Source organism: Staurois parvus, unplaced genomic scaffold (genome assembly GCF_062004578.1).
Source record: "Staurois parvus isolate SC_StPar_1 unplaced genomic scaffold, SC_StPar_1.0 ptg000044l, whole genome shotgun sequence".
NCBI classification, from domain to species: domain Eukaryota; kingdom Metazoa; phylum Chordata; class Amphibia; order Anura; family Ranidae; genus Staurois; species Staurois parvus.
The window spans coordinates 196,551-222,051 of NW_028317840.1; the positions used below are offsets into that span (position 1 = coordinate 196,551).

Consider the following 25,501-nt stretch of genomic DNA (forward strand, 5'->3'; position numbering starts at 1 on the left):
CCCCCGGGAGGCCAGAGGGTAGATGTTTTGTACCCGAGGGATTGCGCACCCGCCTGCTGCGTACCTACCATAACGCCAAAACTGCCGGGCATCCGGGGAAGAACCAGCTGTGTTGGGCCGTCTCTCGCTTATTCTGGTGGCCAACCCTCTGTGCCGACATTGCCTCTTATGTAGCGGCATGTTCGATCTGTGCCCAGAATAAGTCTCCACGGCATCTCCCTTTGGGTCTTCTGCAACCCATTCCCAATGGGGAGCGTCCTTGGTCACATCTAGGGATGGACTTTATTGTAGACCTCCCGGTGTGTCTCGGAGTCATACGGTCATCCTCATGATCGTCGATCGGTTTTCCAAGATGTGCCATTGCATTCCACTCAGGAAGTTACCCACAGCGCAAGAACTGGCCACGGTCTTTTCCAGGGAGATTTTTCGCCTGCATGGGTTGCCTAAGGTGATTGTCTCGGACCGCGGGAGTCAGTTCGTGTCCAGATTCTGGCACGCCTTCTGCTCCCAGTTGGGTATTAGTCTCTCCTTTTCCTCAGCCTACCACCCGCAGTCCAATGGGGCTGCGGAGCGTTCCAATCAGGCCTTAGAACAATTCCTTCGATGTTATATTTCAGACCATCAGGACGATTGGGCCGATCTCCTGCCTTGGGCAGAGTTTGCCAGGAACTCGGCGGTCAACTCCTCCTCCGGGATGTCGCCCTTCATGGCCAACTATGGGTTCCAACCCGCAGTATTACCTGAGAGGTTCTCACCACAGGACATTCCGGCTGTGGAGAAGCATCTTGCTGCCCTGCGTTCTTCATGGGGGCAGATCCAGAGGGCCTTGAGGGACTCAGCTCAGCGCCAAAAGTTCCAGGCTGATCGCAGACGGTTGCCCGCTCCTTCATACCAGGTCGGCGATCGGGTGTGGTTGTCTACTCGCAACCTCAATCTTCGGGTGCCCACACCCAAACTAGCTCCCCGTTTTGTCGGTCCTTTCCGCATTCTCCGCAAAGTGAATCCGGTGGCCTATGCCCTTGCCCTTCCGTCTGGGATGCGGATCTCCAATATCTTTCATGTTTCCCTGTTGAAACCTCTGATCTGCAATCGCTTCACTACCTCTCTGCCTCGGCCCCGTCCTGTCCGGGTTGACGGTCATGAGGAGTATGAAGTGAGCCGGATCCTGGACTCTCGATTGGTGCGCGGTCGATTACAGTTCCTGGTTCATTGGCGCGGTTATGGTCCTGAGGAGCGTTCCTGGGTTCCTTCCGTGGATGTCCATGCTCCTGCCCTCCTCCGCGCTTTCCTCAGAAACCTTTTGTTGAGCCGCGGAGGGGGAGGGGCCCTTGAGGAGGAGGTACTGTCAAGGTCCTACCTTTTCCCTGAGGTTATGTTACTCCATGTGCTGGCGTCCATCTTGGATTCTGCTGTGCATGATGGGAGTCCTTTTTATGCCTTCAGGTCTCTGAGGTCCACCCCCCAGAGGGGCGTGGCTGATGACATATAAGCCTGTGGCCCGACACATGCTCTTTGCACTTGTGTCTTGTGTCTTGGTGTTACTATTACTCTGTTCTGACTCTCGTGACTCTCCTGGTATTCTGATTCGGCTTGTGACTTGACTATTCTTTGTATTCTCCTTTGATCTGACCCGCTGTTGCTGAACCCGGCTCGTGACCTGTGATTCTCATCTGCTGTCCTGTACTGTTTTGTCCTGTTGTTGTTGACCCCGGCTTGTCTGACTACTCTTTTGTTTCTTCCACCAGCTACACGCCATTGGCGGCGGCCATTACCGCAGCTGAGGTGTCTCGGGGGCCGCGACCTGGTTCCTGGCTGCGTCAAGTCCATCCCCACCATCAGGGGCCCTGGTGAAGGGCAGCCTGGGACTTAGACTCCGCGCCCTGAGGGACTCCGGTCTGTGGGTGGTGGTTGTCGTCAGCCAGTGCGTTACATTGTTAGGCCTGCCTGTCCATTCCTCGGCTCTGCCCTGAAAAAAATAGGAACTCCTTTGGATTTTGCTATTGGGTTTGTATTATGAAAACACGGGTTATAAGACTTGTTATTAATAATTGGTATACTACTGGTATCACAATGTTGTGTTTTTTTTTAAGACATAGAATTTTGGTTTTAGGCTTGAGTAGGTGGAGAAAAGTAAGAAAAAAAAGTGTAAGAGATGAGAGAGATGAATTACAGAAATATCACCAAGTAACAGCAGGTAACCAATCAAACTGCTGGTAGCTAGGTAGGTGTTGCCATCTAGTGGTTAAATAGTAAACTGAATAAAGAGCTTTTAACCTAATCAGAAGAGTTGTACCTAGACACAAAATTCCAGTGCACTGACAGACACTGAAAATCCTAGGTAGGGGAAATGTGGAAGTAACACCAGGAAGCTCCTGGCCCTGGGTTATTTGACACTATAATAATTAACAGGGGGTGAAATAATTGTTTTAAAATGAGAAATGAAATGCTAGTTATATTGAGTTCGGATTATAACAAAACTTTACATGTGTAGTCTCTGGTGTAGATAGGAAACTGTAGTATAATAGTCAAGAGACTATAAAGTATATATTATTTAGTGTGTGAACTTCTATCAAAGTAAGGAAAAATGTCTGTATCAAGTTCCCTGGCTATGACCGTGTTCTGGAGTCACTAACAGATAAAAATCTCAAAGGATGTTAATCAAGTTCAGACTTTTGCAGTACAAAGGAAGAGATCATAGGGGTTGATTTACTAAAGATAAATATACTGTGCACTGCAAGTGCAGTTGTTTTATATCTGAGTTGAAGCTCTTAAATGAGGCAAAGCTCTGCTCATTTCTTTCATCCAAGCATGAGCAATCAAAAATGCTGTTTTTTTTGTTTTTTTTAATTTCCCTAGCATGTTCTCCTCAGATCTAAAGCAACTGCCTTTAGTAAATCAACCCTCATGTGTTCTCTTGACCTAAGCAACTGATAAAGAAAACATAATATCACATTCTGCATGTGATATATTGGGTTATAGGCATTTACTTGTAGTTGGTTACCCTCAGTTGTTTTTTGTTTTAAGTAACTGATTAATGTATGTCTACAGTGGAAGACAGGATCAAACAGTTATTCTTGTGGATAATGAATATGATGGAAGAAGAAAGTAGGAATTCTGATGGCACTGATGATGTGTTCATTCACTTAGGTCTTTACGAGCCATGGGGCAGCCCTTTTCTTTTTGAATTGTTGCTGCTAACAAAGTTTAGTTGATAAACGGGGTGTTGTTGACTTCAGAAGCAAAGTGATATGGAGTAGTTAATGCAGGTAGATCTCCTAAGTTGCGGAAGACAACTGACTTTCCTTCGTGATGGGCAATAAGTTGAAATGGGAAGCCCCAGAATTTTATATTTTTGGCACAAGGAATTTCTGTCTCAGACTTAAGAGCCCTGAATGTCACCAAAATTTAGAGTGATAAATCTGGCAATAGAAGGATCAGAGTTCCATTAAATAGTATGGTGTATCTGAGTTCTTGCTGTTTGAAAAGTTTCTTCTTTGATATTTTAAAAATTAATCCTGTAAATAGTGTCCCTGGTAAAAGCCAGGTCAAGGTTTCTAGATCCTAAAGCTCTATAGATTCAGTCTATCTCAACAAGAAAATCTTTGTTTTTGAACAAATGTTAAAGATTGCAGTGGCAGCAGCAGATGGATCTTTGGTTTCCACAGACTCTGGGAGGCCTCATATTATATTGAGACTTCCTGTTTTCAAGGTAGTCTTCCTGGTACAGTGCTTGGTGTATCAAAATTGTTCGCTCAAATAAGGTTCATTTAAGATCCTCTGTTCTAGGTCCCCTTATCATAGCTACCATGTTATTTTTCACTTCTGCTATTTCTTGTCTGTATTTATTATTTAAATGGTTGACAAAGGATTCAAAATCGTGTCTGCTGAATAACAGACTCCATATCTCAGCCCTCCCAAGAGTTGAAGGATGTTTTGGACAGCCTCCTGGATCTTGTGGATAGTTTGCCTGAGCCCTGAGAAGAGAGGGTCATCGCTGAGAGCTCACATGTGCAGTGGCATTAGTTTCCAGGGAGGAAGGATCAGGCACCATCTTAGCTGACCATTTCAGTCTGGCCCTGGGAATAGAGGCTGAATTACAAAGTAAAGAAACAGCTCATTTCCTTTGGGGTCTGGCCACTACCAGTCTTCTCTTCCTATTTATTCTGCTGGCCACCTATCTGTGCTGTTGGATGACTGTGGTTTGGAGTCACTGAAATATCTGTTAAAAGAGGGAACTGCAGTCCAAAGTGTTTCACTGCGTCATGCGCCAAGCATTGTCCCCTCCCAAAATGGTTAAGTAGCATTGTGTTTCAATGCAGTAAACAGCAGAGTTCATAAACTTCAAAGTTCATAAGGTGATGTGTACAGTCTGATGTACAAGTAAATGCTGCTGTACGCTTGTAAACTCTGTTGGTTTTCTCCATCAGCAGTAACACATCCATGTGCATACAATGTATTTCCCAAATTAAAAACTTCTGAATATGTGACATAAGTCATACATGGTTAAACATTGAACTACGGAAGCATCAGTATTTACATGAGTATTGTCAGGCACAGCCATTCATTTATAGCTGGTTGTACGCAGCCTCTTTTATTTTATAACATTAGTATTATAACAATAGTTATTTTTGAAAACCCAAAATACGCTTACTTAAAAATCCCCTTTCATGTAGTGAGTTCTGCCTGTCTGCTGGTCATCGCTTTCCCAACTTTCTGGATTCCCTGCATGCTTTACAGCTTCTCTTCTGCTATTTGCATTCAATTTCTAAGGACTACATATCCCATGGTACCTTGTGGCCTGCAAGCTGTGATTCCTGCACTGACTCTGCCTCTTGAAACTCTGCCTCTCAGCACCTCTGTAGTTCAGAAGGCAGGCTCTGTGAAATGTGTGACACAGCGGTGCCTACTCACAGGGCATAGAGAATATGTGTCACAAAATGTAAATGCGTGGGGATCTTTACAAGGTAAGTTTACAATTTTCAGAAATACAATGTGAATATATGATTAATAATTTTGACCATAGATACACTTTAAGCTAACATCCCATACAAACTGATAGTAAAATACTTGAATTTAAATTACATCATAAAATATAAATGTCTGCTAATCTTCCTTGCAGAGATTTCAGAGCCAGCAAGATGGAGGGGCTATTTCTCCCGATGTCCAAAATCATACAGACATTACTGCGTAAAAGGAAAATGTCGGTTTGTTGCAGCTTTGAAGGAACCCTCTTGTAGGTAAGTGGTAACATGTTCAAGTATGTGCTTCTCTGGAGTAAACAGCTACTTCATGTTGCTTCAGACAGCTCTTCGGGAACAGACCCTACTCCTAAACACTGCCCCTGCTCACAATCTCCACCCCTTCAACATGGGCCAATCAGCAGGGAAGTTGTGTTAGATTTGGTAGTCTCTAGAAAAGCAGTAACCTATCAAGTGCACAGCTCGGTGTATAATTTTAGTATTTGCTGAGATGAACGAACTCTACCCAGACAATCAAAACAGCCAGAGATCGGAAACTGGAAGAAGACTGGCCAAAGATGTCAGTGGCTGGCAGAAAGCTCTTGGATATATGGAGTGGAGGTGACTATAGTTTTTGCTCTCTAGCTCCCTTGCCACCTTCTTCCATGCTCACCTCTAGGACTTCTCCAGAATCTCTCCCATCCTTAGGAACTCCCTCCCCCAGTATGTCCAGTCAGCCCCACCCTGTCCGCCTTTAGGCGATCTTTGAAAACTCACTAATTCAGGGAAGCCTACCACACCTCCACCTAAGAACTGTACTTGAGTCATCTCAATCAGATCATCCCCTGCAGCTATCACCTTTTGTAACACCTCCCCCTTCCTTTAGGTTGTAAGCTCCACGAGCAGGGCCCTCCTATTTATTCTGTATTGAACTGTATTGTAATTGCACTGTCCCCCTTTATATTGTAAAGCGCTGCGCAAACTGTTGGCACTATATAGATCCTGTATAACAATAATAATAATAAAAGTTCTTATTTAAATTGGGCCTCAAGGGGTGTGAGAGCATGAGTAAAGCTGTCGTCTTCTTCAAGGCTGAACACAAAGTGCAGCAGGTCACTGGGCTTAAAATTAATTCTGAGTGGGGGAGCGTTTGATGAACCCTTACTACAAAAGGTATATTACAGATGTCAGGGCTGGACCCTCTAGGGAATGGCCACTGATATATGTAATGGCGATTAATGTGATAAAAGTACACAGATGCAAAAGTAGCCCTGAGCTTGTTTTAATTTTAATCTGCACACTAAGTAGAAGTGGTCTTCTAATTCTAACCCCCAAATCCAGCTATGAGATGCAATGGAAGTCATCCAAATAAAATTCTTTATCTAATTCTAATGTTTTCTTACAGGTGCGAAAAAGGATATACTGGGAAAAGGTGTGAATACCTTGATTTATTTTATTTAAAAGAAGATCGAGGTCAGGTTGTTGTGATTAGTCTGATTATCGCCATGGTGACCCTCATAATTGCCATTATTTCCATATGCATCTGTTCACAGTAAGCTGTCTATTTAATATTCATCTGTATTTTTTGTCTGAGCTGGCTATTGTTGTTTTGTATGAAATAGGGGTCAAAAATACAATTTCCATTAGATTTTCCACAACTATGGAATAGGAGGACCCACCTATCTACCCAATCACTCTGTAGCCAATCAGGCAGGGCCTTGCACTACGTGGTTGATGGTAGATCTAAAGGAGATTGTACAATCAGATTGTATTGCGTATGTGAACTTTACAGAACCCAGAACACAATTCTCCTGTTTTCAATACTATAGCTCTATCCACATAGGCTGTTATCTGTTCAATAAGCACACTATGCCAAATGAATGATCTATGCAAGATGAAAGTTAAGGTAGAAAAATAAAAATTGATGTCTGTGTATTTAGTGAGAACAGTGATCACTGATTGATTGCTTTTCATTAAATATTTGTGCACCTGGAAGTGGGAGGGGAAGGTATGAGGGTAGATGATACAGGGTGTGTTCTAATGAGGTCAGCTGGTCATCTCCTTCCTATGTCATGACCTAAAGTCTTTGCAGGAAATAAGGCATAAGTAATGGAAAAGCTTTTTTGTGCAGCCATCTGGACACTGACAGGTGGGTAGAAAAAATGGAAAGCTTTTGAATCTCTGCAAAAGAAGTACATTAATGCTATAATGGTACAAAGGGGAGCTGGAATTTAGAAAAAAAAAGTGAAATTTTCCTTTAACAAATATTCCCTTGCTGTCTTCTGAAATATCTTTCAGCCAGACCATACAACACTTCAACAGATAGGTCTGTTTATATACCGTATTTTCCGGCATATAAGGCGACTGGGTGTATAAGACGACCCCCTAATTTTCCAGTTAAAATATAGGTTTTGGGCTATACTCGCCATATAAGACTACCCCCCTTCTGAGGCAACACCATTTAAAAACATCAGATTTTTTAATTGAAATGGTTATGACTTACCAGTACTTAAAATCCTTCAAAATCCTCATGTTCATCCTCTGACATCATAAGTTCATGAATGACATCTTGTGATACTTTTGTAAGACAGTCATCATATGGATCAAATTCCAAATCAAATGGTTACCGCTGGATGTGCGGTAATACGGTAGCTTCGGCTACATACAGTATACAGTATATATACAGCCCGCTGGATGTGCAGTAATGTACATACAGTATACCGCGCTGAGCCAAGCTGGCTCAAAACAAATGTCCCTATGACAGATTAATCTGTCAGCCCACTGGATGTGTGGTATATACAGTATACTGAGTATATACCACGGTGGTATATACAGTATACTGAGCCAAGCTGTTTCAAAATGTACCGGTACGTCCCTACTGTAATCAGCCCACTGGATGCGTGTATGTACGGTGGCTGTGGCTACATACAGTATACACTGAGCCAATCACGGCGAGCGATGTATTCTACTAATGAATACAAAGCTTGCTCGGATTGGCTGAGGTTGTAACATAATCAGCCCACCTCCCTGACTCAGCCAATCCGAGCAGGCTTTGTATTCATTAGTAGAATACATCACTTGCCGTGCTTGGCCAATGTATACTGTATGTAGCCACAGCTACCGTACATACACGCATCCAGCGGGCTGATTACAGTAGGGACGTACCGGTACGTTTTGAAACCACTTGGCTCAGCGCAGTATACTGTATATACCGCACATCCATCGGGCTGACAGATTAATCTGTCATAGGGACATTTGTTTTGAGCCAGCTTGGCTCAGCATGGTATTCTGTATATACAGTATTACCACACATCCAGCCAGCTTGACCCAAACAAACTCAAGGTTCACATTTTATACCCCGCGTATAAGACGACCCACAATTTTTGGGGTATATTTTTAAGTATTAAAAGTAGTCTTATACGCCAGAAAATACTGTATTTCCATTTACTTCCTGTTCTATAGAAACAATATGAAGTAAGTGGTAATCTCTCAAAGGATTGTCACCAACACAAATGTCCTTATTGGAAGATTTCAACTCTCCTTATGTTGTAGTCACAACTATAAATTTTGACTCTTCTTTCATTCTCAGTCCATGGTGGCAGTAGTCACTAGGACAAATGAAAACATTACAAGGATTGTTAAGATGGACATGCAACACGTTCCTCCATTCATGTAATGGAAGTAAATGGAAGAAACTCCTCACCAGGATATTCTTTTGCTGTCAAAATACACTGTTCAAGGCCTGTTCAGCTTTTTGGCTGCAGCCACTGATTAATGGAAACATTTCCAATAATGAAAAATTTTCCAACATGCGTGGAATTCCAGGGGTTCCCACAGAGTGATCATATATTGGTCATTGTATGGCCATCTTTACTCTTCCACACACCATCCAAGGCTTAAAAAGGTTTTGATTTTAATGTGGTAGTAATCGCATTAAAAAAAAAAAAAGTTTCCTGCTGCAAGGTAATATCATAATGTGCTGGTGTGCATTTCATACTAGCACATTATGAAAGACTTACCTTAAAACAAATCCCTCCAGCAGCGCATTGTCACCACTGCAGAAGGCTTCCATCTTCATCTGGCCTTCCTTCCGGGTTCGCAGGCTGCAGCTGCTTGAATGGCCAAGCCGTCAATGACAATGCATGCGTGCTGGAGTTTTGGCCACGGCACATAGCTCTGAGGAGGTATTGTCATCGGTTGCTGCTCCATAGAATATCTCCCAAATGGTGAATGTTTAGGAGATATTCATTTTACCTACTGGTAAGCTTTTTTATAAGCTTTCCCTTAGGTAAAAATATACAAAGTGACTTTACTATCACTTTAAATACACTTCAAGACTGTAATGACATATTATTCAAGAATGTATATGAACACCAAAATCTGTGCAGCTGGTTAAATTGTAGAAAATAAGGACAAAAAAGGCAATGACAGAGACCAGAAGTAAAAGGAAAAAGATTAAAGAAGCTCTTTATAGGTTATTATGGCTTCTCAAAGTTCAGACTCGTGTTCACACATATAAAGTACATTAATTGGATGTGTTTTATAATGCACTGTGTTTGTTCTTTGACAGTCGTTGCAGAAAAGCACATAGAAGAAAACTGAAAGCAAGGGAAATAGAAAACCTGAATAATGATTCCACAGTGAAGATAGAAGAAACTAATTTTGCCTAGAGGTAAACAAATACATCTTATATTTTGACAGATAACGGTATTAGGTTTTACACAGAAGAGAAGCCCAGAGAACATCAACTACAAAAATGTTAAATAAAGTTTTGCCTTTAGTTATAGTTTAACTAGTTCCAGACTTCGGGTGTGCTACACACGCCCAAATAAAGGTAATCATTGTGCAAAGGACATATGTAGCACGTCCAGTCCTTCTGCCCTGCCGCCCACTCCCAGCACACAACAATTCACTTCTAATTACAAAAAAAAAAATCAGTCTGACAGTGTTTATAAATAATATTTGCTCAGATTCTACAGAAAGATACAATGTAAACTATTGTTACTTTTTTATCTTTCTGTTCAGTCATCTGTAGATCAAAGTGATAAACTTTGATGTCAGTTAAAGCAACCTAACAAGTAAAAAAAGTTTTTTTTTAAATAAAATGTTTCTGTTTAAACCCTTGGTTAACGCTCAACAGCCCTAATTGACTCCTTATTCTCCATATCCATTCAATTATTATTTTCCTGCAAATGTTTTTTTGTTGGTTTCTATTCTTAAAACTATTAATACTTAAATTTTTTTTATACGTTTGGCTTGTTACTATTTTTTTACTCATTTAACACATAGATCTTAAAAAGAACCAGCCAAGCACAAAATGACAGTTGTTAAAAATAGTTTTCATTGATGGAAGCTATACATTACCACTGGGGGGGGGGGGGGGGTTATGATGGGTGGTGGACTAATGAAAGATTTTCAACCAAGAGAGCAGCAACCAGCAAAAGGTACACTTCTAACTGAGCGTAAGTACTTGCGCTAATTAATAAATAAATAAACTTAGGCTTAAAACTGAAATCTGGGGACACTTGACTGATGTCCACTTTTACCTGCACTCATAAAACCAAACCCACAATTGTAGGCCACAGACTTTTTAAACAGGAGTCAAACATTGAAGGCATAGAGATGAAATGCCTTGGGCACTACAAATAGAGAAATGATGTGGTGTGACAATTATAGGAGTGGCCAAATTGAGTAACAGTTGGGAGGTTTTTAAAGGGGTATGGTAAATAAAGAGGACCCACTCTGCTGCAGGTCACGAGTGCAGAACACAGAGAATGCAAGAGTCTGGAGTATATAACAAGAGTCAGGAGTGCCTAGGTCACAAGGGTAAAGAGTGCATAATTAGAAAATGGGGATCAGTAGTACATAAGGAGTATGGAATAAACAGGGTGCAGTGGTCAGGAGTATGAACCCATAGAGTTCAGAGGTCTGAAGTGCATACCACTGCATGTACGGGTCAGAAAGATATAATTTTCACATCAGTGTACACAGTAGAACCAAAATTCCCCCCTCCTAATACAAATCCACCCAGTACAGATCCCTTTCCCTCAACTCCCTCCCAGTACAGAGCTGTCAGCCCCCCAAATCAAACTTTCCAAATATCCCAATACAGAACGTGCCCCCCTGTACAGGACTTTTCACTCCAGGAGAGAACTCTCCCCACTAAACAGACCTTTCCTTTCCAGTACAGACATCTCCCCCCCAGTAAAGATCACAGATCCCCCAGTACAGACCTCTTCCCCCCTCCCCTCCCCTCCCCAAGTCCACGTATTAGACCTAAGATACTGCAGCAGGGCGCCTTGAGGGGAACTGTGCTCCATGCCACAGCTCATCAGAGCCAGGAGGAGTTTAGGGCAAACCTCAACTCTATAGCCGCTGTGTTTGAGGTCTGAACATGCCAGTGGCTGCAGTGCACATTGCACTGCAATGCCAAAACTTTGAAAAGAAAACTCAGGTGGTCACAGCTTCAAGAACTTGGGCACCCTACACCCTACAAGAGATGCAGGGACTCTGTGCTAGCAATGCCCTTGCACTGGGAGTCTTGTCTTCCCAGGGAGAGATCCCTCCAAATTGGGACTGTCCTCAGGAAATCAGAAGAATGGTAATTATGATCTAGGCAATATTTATAATATTCTTAGAGGGCGTGAGCAATGACAGTCCTGTATTTCGTTAGGCACAGATTCCCTATAGGAAGCTAGACTGAATTTGGCAGGACTCATGTACAGCACTGTCTCTGGTAGTTAATGTACAGATATGTGCACATGTCATGTACCTGAGAGGAGACTGAATTGATGAGGTTTGCCTCTCTTGTATCTCTAGCCCAGGCCCCACTTGAGAGTGGAACAGAGGGTACAGAGGGACAGGCGGAAAACGAGTTCCAGCAGATGTTGATAGGAGAACCTGCAGCAGGAGATGCGGTCCAAAGGAAACTGGTGGATCATCAGGTCAGGAACAGCAGTCATGCTCATTAGTACAGCCGAGGTTAAAGGGGCACTCCACTTACACTGTAGACCCAGGATGTGTGGCTTGTCTTGCAGACTTGTGACAGGAACTTGAGACAGAAGCACGGTTACAGGATTAGCCAGGGTCATCAACAGGTGGGCAGTGAGGTACAGAATCATGAGCAAAGCCAAAGTCAGGAACAAGCCGGGTCAGGAATGAGCGACAAGTCAAGAGCAGAATACAAGATCAGGTCAGGAGGATGCTGGGTTAGTAACGAAGGGAGCAAACAGGATGAATGCAGGACACAGGGAACAGCTGAAGACCAATCAACACTGGAGCACATGAACTGTGACTGGGCCAGAGCAACTTCAGAATAGGTAAGTATAGACATCTTTTCTTTTACAGGGTAGATCGAATAGGCTTAGAATGGGGGTGGGAGTAGAATTAAGATTAGTTAGGTTTTGACTTGCCTTCCATTATAATTAAACATCTCTTTTATGATTTTATTTGTACAGGTTACAATGGAGCGACCTGCAGGCAGGTTTAATGCTGCTGTTACAGAAGAGAATAAGCTCTGCCATTGGATAAATGTGGAAGACTACGCATGTAAAATGGAAAGACTGTATATCCAGTGACTGCGGCCTGGATTAGGTTTTGATGATTTAGTATGAAAATATTTTTTTCTAAGCACAAGGTATCAGCATCCAGCAGCCAGAACCCCCCTTGTTAGTTCTGTGTTTCCTGACTGAGCCCAATCAATAGTGTTTTGCAATATTTATTTTGGCAGATATGACTAATTGTGGAGATTGTTAAACTGATCAGTTTTTCTGGTTAGCCTTAAGCTGCTCATTGACTTCAGCGGGTGGTTGATTTCACTAGTCTGTAGTTATATATATATATATATATATATATATATATATATATCTATAATATACTTGCAAGATCAGTGCAGCCAAATGACTTCTATAGGAGAGGAGATACAGATGTAAACACAATACTATTTTATATTGGAGAGCCCTCCCCTTCCTCTTACAATGGTGAATTATTCATTATTCATTTCTTAGTAGAAGATCACAGGCAGCAGCTGATAATTAAGGTATTCATTCGATTCTAACCTGTCTCTGCAGTGACATGATATTAACCCCATCACTTTCCTTATCCTGCACATTAACCCCCTTATCTCTCTCCTCCCACTGTATGTGACCTGTACATTAACCCTTTCATCTCCTCCTCCACCTGCATATGACATGTACACCGAGTATGACCTGTGCATGTGGGAAGTGTTCCCCCTGTGCCGCAGGAGTGAGCTCTTGGCTTCGCCTCTGCTGCAAGAGAGAGTGCACTGCACATGCATGGGTTAGGAGCGAAGTTGAGAGCTTGTTGTGGCATTGCAGGGGGCATTCTTCTAATGGTTGGCTTGCCTAGGCAGCACAACATTGGCCATCAGGTAAGGAGTTTTTGAGACAGGCTTGAGAGACTGAGCTTAGACTACAGATATGCCATTGACAACAACTTCTTTTGCACAATCTGAATGGTAGATTTTGATTCAATGGGGATACTTAAATGCATGGGTTGTTTTAGTGGAAATGTGAAGTAAACACTTATGTACACTCCAGGTTCTCTTCTCATGGAGTACAGTGAACCCTAAAAACAGCAAGCAGGTGCCAGGCCCTGTTGTACAAATTATGACCCTGATGGGGTGTAGGCACTTTGTAAATTCCAGTTTACACAAACCCTTAGTGAATAGCAACAAAACTAAAGCTGTCTTCATATATTACAATCTCAATGTACAATCTACACAGTTTAAAAAAAAAATTGTACAGAAATCTAACTGTAAGTGGACCCATGTCAAAGCCAATGAATTAAAAAAAAGTACTCCAAAATATTTGGATGAAGTTGCACAAAATGGTGGACATGTGGAAACAATTTTCCAAACCTAGGCTAATTACAAAGATGGTTATACAACTTACAATTTCTTTTATTTCTTTTTTTTAAGCTGTTTTACTTACATTTTGATTGCAAGATATTTGCATATTTGCCCCATTCATCTCAAAAGTAGTAGATCACACACTCAGATTGTAAGTGTGTGGCTAGATATAGGTATAACTTTTGCTTTCCCTTGAAGATTATTATTATTATACAGGAATTATATAGCGCCAACAGTTTGCGCAGTGCTTTACAAAATGAAGGTAGACATTACAGTTACAATTTGGTACAAGAGGAAACAGAGGGCCCTGCTTCTTAGAGCTTACACTCTAGGAGGAGGAGTTGAGTGATACAAAATTAAATAGCTCTGGGGGGTAGAAGATGGGGTATCTTGTGTATTACAACATAAACTTTTTCTAGCAGGAATCCAATTTACATTTATCTAAATTTAAAAAAGTTATGATATTTAAAATATTTTAAACCTTTACATCCTTTGCATTCCCTTTTCACATTAGTATTTGATGTAGTGGACTTTTATTCTGAGGTTTATAGGAAATATACAGATATAGAGTATATTAAGGTCATTTCTTGACTATTCAGGCACAGAAGAGGTCAAATATATGAAAGCTCCTATGCTATACCAATACCATATATTAAAGCTGGTATAAACCAGAAGCTTTCAAAGTCTGTCATAGGGAGAAATGATTAGAAAATATCATAACTGAGTTATAGTAGCTGTTTTTAAGTTAACTCATCCACTCATTTATTGCCGTGTCGCATATGGACACATCAGATGCATGATCTCCCAGTCTCCAACCCTATTCTCATGGAGACCTCCTGCTCCTTTATTAGCAATGTAAAATAAGCTAAAAATCTGATAAGAAGAATGAGACTTTTTGGTAATAAAAAAAATTTGAACTCTTATTCTCCAACATCTATGCTGAAATGCCAGTTTTGGATGAACTAGCCATTGAACCAGCCAGTATTTCAAATTAAGGTTTCTGAAAGTTTCCTTATCATTTTTTACTGTCACCATGCTGATCTGATTCATCTCCCAGCCCCATAGATTCTATGGGATTCTACTGCCCATGCGCAGGCAGCAGGGTAGCAGTGGACCAGCTGACCAGAGGTAAATATTGCAGCAAACCCTGGCTGGACTGTGTGCCAGAACTAGGAAAGTTTTGAAGGCGGCATTGGCAAAAAATGGTAAGGAAAGCTCCAGAGAAGTTTCCTTACCCTTTCAAGGAGACCTGATCTGGGAAAAAAAATCATAGAGGCTGATTTTGCTGACCTTTCATTCTGAAAATGCTTGTTGCTTAGATGCAGATACAGTATTTTCATTATGCTCAGAGTCACTGACCTAAAACAGTGCAGATCAGGAGTTCTGACTTTACTGGTTGTTCCAAGTAAATGACTCAAAAGTATAAAAGTCAGTTGCAGCTAAAAAACTAGAATTTTTGAAGGAGATCAGTAATGGCAGCTTACATGTCCCTGCTGTTATAGGTTTCCTTTACACTTAAAAAATTGTAAACATTTGTATCTTTTGAACACTTAATTATTGGAAAGTAGAATAAAAGTATGTTAACATTATTTGAAACATATCTTAAGTTATTTGGCATGTGCTTTGTAATTTAGTAAGCTAATATTAAATTATTTTACATTCAGATATGGTTTATACTGTACATATTTCTGTTTATTCCTATTATAGCTATAAACAGCCACAAAGCTGATACTTCATGTACCATCCAATTAAAATAACCCCAATCCCCCCAAAAACATGAATGTTCAGCTCATATCCATCTTTGTTTTTCATTTTTCTGTGCAGTATAATTATTTTCCCTATACTTTACCTTGATTGTTCCACTACTAAAGATAGCATTAAAGTTGCTGACATAGTAAAGCAACCTAACTCCCTAACTTAAAGCTGAACTCTGGGCAAACAGCTAAATACAGATTGAAAATCACATATGCGAACTGTCTCTTCTGCCAAATTCTGGGATTTACACAGCCCTGTCAGGCAGCACAGCCAGATGGCTGATACCACTTACAGTTCAGGATAACACTGATTTCTTCTCTCCAACTCCATCCTTCTGTCTGGATAAGGAAACAGTGGCAGACTGATAACATCATTCTTCTGCTTATCTTATGCTCTCCTATCTGCATTTTCTTTACGAACACATTTGCATGCAGCATACCTGTTTGGCTCGCTGTCCTTCTCCTCTTCTACTCTAAGGGTGGCTTCACACTGCCCTGCTGCGCTTTTGCTAAAGTGCAGCTAATCCATAGTTTTTGTATGGGTTATTTGCCCGTGACTTCAGTGAGGTCCTGCGTTTTTGGTGCGGTTTCAGAAAGCGCACCAAATCTCCTGCATGCTGCATCTTTGGTGCGCTTTCTGAAGCTGTACCAAAACTGTTGGACATCATAAACATATATGTGAAAATGCAGCACAAGCACACTGGGGCAGTGTGAAGTCACCCTAAGCATTGTTGTACAATGGATTGCAAAAGGCTAATGCCAAGACAAATTCAAGTACTCATACTAGTTGCATTTAAAAATATATATAATAATTTAGTAATTACTTCAGAAGTAGATTAATTTGTGTCTATTATCTACCTGGAGTACAGCTTTTTGTTTGTGGATTTAATAACTGCTTAAGTAAGAATTCTAAATGACTTACGGTGCTTGAGGAAGCATACTATCACTTATCAAGTTATAAACAGATCTGGTACATGGGATCATGGGGATTTTTCAGTATTCCATTTCTTTATCTAATCAATGACCCTGTTCAGACACCAGGAATACTAACAGGAAGGCCACATATACAGGGTCACACTTTAATTCACACATACTACTAACATGCACTTACTTGAAGCATGCAAGGTCTCATCCAGGGGCGGACTGACCATTCGAGCACTCGGGCACTGCCCGAGGGCCCAGGGTCAATAGGGGGCCCCATGAAATGCCCCTAGTACCTTTCATAGGCTTTTTTTGAGTGTGGGCGAGGACATAGGGGCCCCATGATCCCCTTTTGCCCGGGGACCCCATGAGTTGTCAGTCTGCCCCTGGTCTCATCTCTACACTTAATACAGTCTTGTTCAATTTTAGTTCAAACTTGGTAACAACTCCTCACTTCGGATGAATGAGATTTATCTGAGCAGAATTTCTGTGAAAATCTGGAATTTTCAACTTTTTAGCTATTGTGTTGGGGACATTATGAAAGGAAAACATAAGGGGTTTTTTTTAAAGTGAAAAGGGCTTTAAATTGCTTCAAATAAATACCCCCCCCAAAAAAAAAAAAAAAACTCAATCTCAAGAGGGAAAATTAACAGTCCCTGCATTGGCAAACATTTGCAGATGGTGGAATCACTTTGGCCAAACTCACTCCTCTTGTCCATGTTCGTCGGGTGGCTACATTCTGCCTTGACCATTGCTACTGCAATAGCCATGGAGGGTGTGGAGCTGGGAATAAATATGTTTCAAGTACTTAGTGTTTTTTTTTTTTCATTTAAATGCATACAAGAAATGGAAGGTTATCAACATTGTATTAGATCATGGACCAGGCAGTAGTTACCATAATCTGTATGATATTTTACAATGAACTTAATGTATGGCATATGAATTTGTATAACATTACGAATATAAACATATATAAATAACAATGGTGGGGATAAAGTAATCCTTCAGAACATTAATCGTGTTAATGCAGGGCACAAGATCATCTCCCATTGCTTTTATGGGTAAATTATTCTAAAGGGAAAAAGAGAATGAGGTGGAAAGGACTGTAAGGTCGGTTAGAATGGTGGATGAATGTGTAATGAAATTTTTCATCAGTGCCCTTAAAGGAACTGGTAAGGTCATCCATGTGTTCAATGTTGTTTTTTAAATTGAATCATTGTTGCATCATAGGTGGTTCTGACTTTTTTCAGAGGGCATTTAGTACACATGTATACGTTTACTAAATGCATGACAGACAATCTATTAAACTTTGAAGGGAATGGAGTTATGATATAATAAAAAGAAAACAGGATATGTTGAAATTGTAAAGTCAGTAAATTTCTGCATTATAGTTTGAACTTTATTTAAAAAATGTCATAGCAATGTGTTTGCAAATGGGGAGACATATGAGGAGAATCTGGAAAAATTTAAGTAATTGAATATTATCATGTTAAAATCAAGTTTTTAGTCTTCATATTATATTATTTTCTACATTCTGCTCTTTCTAGTTATGCATTTTTTTAATGAGGTGTGTCAGTGGAAAGAGTCAAGGAGAAAACGTTTTGTATTTTTTTACATTTTATTTATTTTATTAAACATAGTTGAACATCTTACTTTTGTGATTATAGATATACATGCTATTTTTATTCATGATAAAAGTATTAAACTCCACTCTATTTTGCATATGTACACTGAATAAAAAATATTTAGTCAGAGATTTAAAGTGATATTATAGGTTTTTTAAAAAAATGACAAACATATACTTACCTGCTCTATGCAATAGTTTTGCACAGAGCAGCCCCGATCCTCCTCTTCCCGGGTCCCCCTCCAGGCCCCTCCATTCTGCCGAGTACCCCCACAGCAAGCAGCTTGCTATGGGGGCACCTAAGTCGGTTCATGCCCGAGTTGCTGCTCTGCATGTCCATTCACGCACGGAACGGGGCTCAGTCCTGCCCCTGCTCTCTCCTCAATGGCTCACTGGCTGTGATTGACAGTAGCGGGAGCCAATGGCTACTGGTGACATCACAGCCAATGAGGAGAAACAGATCCAGGAGAGCCGAGACTCTTGTGCACATCACTGGATCGAGATGGGGCTCAGGTAAGTATTGCAGGGCCTGGGGGGAAGAGGGGCTGCTGCACACAAAAGATTTTTTACCTTCATGCATAGAATGCATGAAGGTAAAAAGCCTTGAGCCCTTACAATCACTTTAAACTGGCCATGCACTGATCAATATTGAGCTGGTTCAGCAAGAACTGGATGCATTTCAGTCAGCAAGTGGGCTCTACAGCTTGACAGAAGTCGATTGTTTAATGGTCTTCTGTTGAAGGTTGTAAATATTTTCCACCGATCAGCAGCTGCAGCCAATTAGCATGTGCAGCTGTTAGAATACAATGTCATGGCAGAGAGAATTGCTCCATCCACCTCATTTGTATAGCTTGAAGAATCCTCATGGCTGAACGAAACAAACCCAAAAAACTAACAGTGTATGGCCAGCTTTATACTGAGACATTTATCATGTTTGTTGCACAGTAAGGCAATGCTGAACAGGGACATGGAGACAGATAATGCAACAGATTTAATACAAGGTCACAGCTTGAGTCATGAATTCCTCCCTCAGCTGCTCTAAAGTTGCACTGCCACCAAATAAATCCTGTGTGACCACTTTTTAATTATGACTTGGTTTAATAGCAAATCTGTATCACCTCCCATGATAAATCTGTTGTAGTTGGCTGCCTGGGATATCAGATGCAAGACTCACAAACACTGTAAACCTGTTGCAGAGACTTTGCTAAGTGAGAGGCAGACTGATGCGCATTAAACTGTGTTGGTAATTTGCTGGATAGGTGTTCCCCATTGTTTTCTGTATTATTTATTTATCATTTGACATAATTTGATGTGCTAGAACAATATTGAAACCTGTGCTGATTTATGAGACCTGGCATTGCTGATCTCCTTCTGAAAATCAAAGATGCAAGGTGTAAATACAGCCTCAGTCTTTTATAGCTTGATAAAAAAAAATCCTAGCAGATACACATGTAAACAAAGTGGAATACTCCTGAATAATAGAAAAATCTAAATTAAAATAGAAATGCAGACTATAATTCATTTTGTTCTAAGCGTAACATTAACCCATTGTTTTGCCGTATTTGGTGCATACCGGTCTCTGCAGCTTCGTATGCTTATCTTTCATCAGTTTGCCAAAGAAACCAAGGTGAGCAAGTGGTTCCTGTGTATTGTAACAGCACCTCTGCATGCTATTTTGTTAGTCAGGGAACCAACGCTGTCAGTGGAGAGAGTCCTCAGTCCTGTCCATGGCTTGGCGCTTACATGGGACTTCTTTTCATCACTTCTGTGAGCAAATGGTGTGGAAGGGGAGTGAGGGTAAAGTAAGTATAAGTAGCTTTTTGGGTTTGCTTTGAGGTGAACAAGTTGCATTGCCTGAATGGGCAAAGCTTAAGTTCACTTTAAGATAGAAATCTCTCACGGGAAGAACATGATCTGTACCTGCCCAAAAGGTTTATAATGAGATTACAGAGAGACATGCACCCACTCCCATAATTACTCCATTCCATGAATGAGCACCTAGACTAGTTATTGAATAATGTGAATACCTCATAGTACTGCAACTCATTATTTTCTACATTTTTGTGTCCTCCATACCTAAACATATTTATCAGCAAAATGTTATTTACAATGTAATTAAAGCTTGATATTTTTTTGTATAATTCAAATAGAAATTTATAACTTCAACAATGTCTTTGTATTCAATTATATTTTTATCAACCAGTATTTGTAAAATTCTTTTTTATTCTAAAAATGTTATAAAGCAATAAACACAAGATGAAAACTGAACAAACGTGAAAGTCAAACCCTGAAAAGTATACAGGAGTAATAACTTAATCTTGCCTGGCTTAAAAGAGAAGTACGGATTTTGAAAAAAACATGAAAACTCACCTAGGTGGATGCAGAATTGATCCAATGCTGCACCCTTCTCCAGCCACCTCTGAACCGAGAACTGAACTATCAAAGAATGTTGATTGCTAGGTTCTTGGTCTTAAGTGAACTGCCAGTCATAGGCTCTCTGCTCTGCCACTCCCTCATTCACTGGAGCTCTGGGCTGTGGAGGGGCAGGGAATGGCTGGCTCAAGCTCTCAGTGGTGCACTGAGCAGTTGAGCCAGCTGCCGACAGTCAGGCATCTCAGTGGATCCTGACATTAAAGTCGGGATCTTTTCAGAATTTTGACCAGCTGAATGACCTCCATCTGTAGCCCACTAACAGCTGAATATGGGTCACAGGGGTGCAGAACGAAGTGTACTCCTGTGACCTACACAAGAAATTGGGCACTTACTACACTGCTGGGGAGCTCCTTATCATCCTGCAGCTATAAATTACCTTGTGCTGAATTCTGTAAGCTATGAGGATAATTTTTGGCCATAACAATTGTTATTTTAGCAGTGAATGACAATGAGTGGGAAACATAACAGTCATGACAAATAATACATGGTATGGTGTAGTGAACTGACCCTCTTGTAATCAGCAGTTCTGTAATCACTGCCCCTTCTCCAGTTTAAATAATGTGCAACAGGGTACTCTCTACAATATCCATGTTGTGTGCAAGTCTTTGAAAGGTGTCAGAGTAACATCATGGTGGCAGTTATCAGTGTAATGATGTCACTGTCCCTTAGGCTCCTGTCATTACCCTGCTATATAGCCAAAGGGCTCTGTGCTTCCCATTGTTCTTTTACCCATACCAATACACAACAATTCAAAGGGATCGAAAAATACCTGTCCTTTGATCATAGCAAGCTTGCTTTCCAGATTTTTTACAGTATGCTATAAACTTGGCTGTTATGGACAACAGGGTCCTTATATTAGAACATTATATAAGAAACTATATAAAGGGTGCCACAAAAAAAGATCCAGCACAGACAAGAAGATGGGAAGTTACTCATGATAAGAAACAAACAACCAATTCCTTCTCAGATATGCATTTTCAAAAATACTTGCTGTAGCCTCTGTGTTTTGATACCAGATATAAAATGTTACAAACGTTACTTTTGAGAAGAAACATATATCAATTATTTAAAGCAAAGGGAGTTACTATGCAAGCTACATGATTGTGCTTTAAGAACACATCCTAACCCTGATGAAAAAAAAAATCAATGGATTTCTCAAAATTCAAGTTTTTTTAGTACTAGCATTTCATGATAGCAGCTGCAGGTTGGTACTCATGCCAGACAGTGCGCACTCACAAGATGCTTCCTCTTCTGTTGTGGACAGGTGCTCACTAAGCAGAGGCACTCACCTAGCAACTCACCTAGCAACATACACTGTGAGCTTTTGAACCTTTGCCTGGTTCAAGGTACATTGATACACAAATTTACCTTGCATCAGTCAAGGGGAAGCCACTTGCCATACAGACTGAGGTGTTTGGAACAAAGTGCTTATTCATATTCAAAGCTATGTAAGCACTTTGTGCAAAACCAGTCAGAGTAGTTGGGGCCAAGAAGTACCATCAACAACAAGGTCATCGATCTGATTGACTTTTTCTCCAAGTTATCTTTACCTTTCTGCTACATCTCATACTTCACACTCTAGGTTTTTCTTCAGCATTATCAACACGCAAAGAGCAAATAAACTCCACACGGCTCTCGTTCTTTAAAAAAGATGAGCTTTTCCTTTTGTTTACTAAAATATTTCTCTTCACCAGAACCAACATCAGGTACTCGCATCTTCTCAGTTAGGTCATCAGAAATGGTGGCAACAACTCTTCCTGCTCACTTCCATGGAGGAAGCACACTCGGAGACAGCCAGTGAGAGCATGGCCAACATTACTGTATTCCCCCAGCATGGGAAAATCCAAATACTGGCTACATGGTGACTTCTTATTCACAAATTCATTAAAATTAAAAAACAATTAAAAAGAGGTAATGTTCTTGCTCTGTGCAATGATATTGCACAGAAGCATGAATTTTCTTCTATTTTCACAGTCCCCGTCAATGCTAAAGGCTCTTCTCCTCCTTCGTGTGCATTCTCCCTTCAGGTTCTGTAATGGACTGTGTGCATCAATAGGCACACAGAGTAATGGTAAGCCAAACCCCTTCTCCATCCACATGGGAGTTTGACTGACAGCAGCAGGAACCTATGGCTCCTTGCCTTCAATTTCTCCTGCGAAACCAGGGAGTAAGTTGAGTGGAGCTTGAGACAGTACTGGAGAGGTGACATGGAACTAGACAAGTGTTTAGGGATGCTGAGGGGTAGGACAGGTAGTGGGGCTTTTTTACCTTAATGCAGAGAATGTGTTAAAGATGAAGTTTAATGTCACAGAAACACATTCCCTGAAACTCCCTTTTCTTTCTGATCACGAATTGATAAAATGTGTACAGCATAAACATATCCAGTGTCTACAATGCTTTTATTTGAAATTTTTGTTCTTAGCACTCTAGATACTGGCACACAAGTGCCTTTATGGGAAATACAGCCCTGACTATATGGATTAAACAAGAGATTGTATTTTTGTTTCTATTATTACTAATAGATAAATTGCATTTTACACACATTCCATAACATACAGTGAAGGAAATAAGTATTTGATCCCCTGCTGATTTTGAATGTTTGCCCACTCACAAAGAAATGATCAGTCTAAACATCGAATGATAGGTGTATTGTAACACTGAAAGACAGATTTGTCAAATACGTATTTGATCCCCTTCACAAAACATGACTTACCGTATTTTTCACTCCATAAGACGCACCTGACCATAAGAGGCACCTAGGTTTTAGAGGTGAAAAACAAGAAAAAAAAATATTCTGAACCAATGGACTGCAGACACAGTACAGGGGATGACCAGAGACTGCGGACACAGTACAGGAGATGACCAGAGACTGCGGACACAGTACAGGAGATGACCAGAGACTGCGGACACATTGCAGGAGATGACCAGAGACTGCGGACAGTGCAGGGAATGACCAGAGACTGCGGACAGTGTACAGGAGATGACCAGAGACTGCAGACACAGTACAGGAGATGACCAGAGACTGCGGACAGAGTACAGGAGATGACCAGAGACTGCGGACACAGTACAGGAGATGACCAGAGACTGCGGACACAGTGCAGGAGATGACCAGAGACTGCGGACACAGTGCAGGAGATGACCAGAGACTGCGGACACAGTGCAGGAGATGACCAGAGACTGCGGACACAGTGCAGGGGATGACCAGAGACTGCGGACACAGTGCAGGGGATGACCAGAGACTGCGGACACAGTGCAGGAGATGACCAGAGACTGCGGACACAGTACAGGAGATGACCAGAGACTGCGGACACAGTACAGGAGATGACCAGAGACTGCGGACACAGTGCAGGAGATGACCAGAGACTGCGGACACAGTGCAGGGGATGACCAGAGACTGCGGACACAGTGCAGGAGATGACCAGAGACTGCGGACACAGTACAGGAGATGACCAGAGACTGCGGACACATTGCAGGAGATGACCAGAGACTGCGGACAGTGCAGGGAATGACCAGAGACTGCGGACAGTGCAGGGAATGACCAGAGACTGCGGACAGTGCAGGGAATGACCAGAGACTGCAGACAGTGAAGGGAATGACCAGAGACTGCTGACCTTTGGGGAGGGAGGGGAAGCGGGTACCTGAATTTGACAGGTACCCGCTCCCACTTCCGCGGAGTTGTCCTTCCCTCTTATTCCCGGGCCGGCTTCTGGGACAGCCGGGTGCCCACTGCGCATGTGCGAGAAGCGCTGCGCTTTGTGAATGGCCCGGCGCCTTCTGGGACCTTTCATGTGTCCCAGAAGACACCGGATCATTCACAAAGCGCAGCACATGCGCAGTGGGCACCCGGCTGTCACAGAAGCCAGCGCGGGAAGACTGTGCAGCGCTGGAGCGAGGAACAGGTAAGGCCCTGCAGGAGACAACAGCTGAGCGGCCGGCCCAGTATTCTGACATGGTGGCCGCAAAAATACCGGACCGGCCGCTTTATATTCGCTCCGTAAGACGCACTGACATTTTCTCCCCTTTTTTGGGGGGAAAAAAGTGCGTCTTATGGAGCGAAAAATACGGTAGTACTTGGTGGCAAATCCCTTGTTGGCAATCACAGAGGTCAGACATTTCCTGTAGTTGGCCACCAGGTTTGCACACATCTCAGGAGGGATTTTGTCCCACTCTTCTTGGCAGATCCTCTCCAAGTCATTAAGGTTTGGTGGCTGACGTTTGGCAACTCGAACTTTCAGCTCCCTCCACAGATTTTCAGTCGGATTAAGGTCTGGAGACTGGCTAGGCCACTCCAGGACCTTAATGTGGTTCTTCTTGAGCTACTCCTCAAAATCAGCAGGGGATCAAATACTTATTTCCTTCACTGTAGGAATGGAATGTTACTACTTGGAAATGTTAACAGTTGGAGCCAAATTAAAATATTTAAAACAAAACTCCAGGAATAGCAGCACTTTTAAAAATCTAGTGGCTTAAAAGTCCAACAACGTGTATGCCACCTTGTGGTCTTATCTCTTTTACGTATTATTTACATTTTTGCTGAACGTCAAGAGTATAACTATCACTATACTTACAGCTTTCCAATGCTGGACCTTCAGGTCTCCAATGCAGCAGCTGTATTCAATTTGCAGCAGCTCTGCCTGCCCACCTTTCCTCTTACCCAATCATGAACCTATACTAAGTATTCTGTGAATGGACAGTGGAGGGGAGGGTTGGCAAGAGTGGTGGGTCTGTAGCAGAGCACATTTCTCCTGTCCAAGCTCTGGGAGTATTGTGATAAATGTACTCCCAGTGTTCAGTAAAAGTGTAAATAGTAAATAAAAGAGATATGTCCAAGAAGAGACATTGATTTGCTCCTCATAATCTCTTTATAAGTGTCAGTTCCATTTCATTCTCATGATAAGTCTCTTTGGGATGTTTTGTTGGGAGGAAGCTGTTTTTATCTCCA

The 25,501-nt window shown here is 41.7% G+C and overlaps 1 protein-coding gene across 1 annotated transcript in view; it reads left to right on the forward strand.

Annotated features, from left to right (window-relative positions):
- BTC (betacellulin) overlaps nt 1-20,328 on the forward strand; it is a 106,344-nt gene extending 86,016 nt beyond the window's left edge. The window contains exons 3-6 of the mRNA XM_089663690.1: nt 5,120-5,237; nt 6,364-6,510; nt 9,529-9,630; nt 12,416-20,328. Coding sequence (XP_089519816.1) covers nt 5,120-5,237; nt 6,364-6,510; nt 9,529-9,628 — 365 coding nt within the window. The 3' untranslated portion in view covers nt 9,629-9,630; nt 12,416-20,328. The remainder of the gene's footprint in view (nt 1-5,119; nt 5,238-6,363; nt 6,511-9,528; nt 9,631-12,415) is intronic.
- The last annotated feature ends 5,173 nt before the right edge of the window (nt 20,329-25,501 follow it).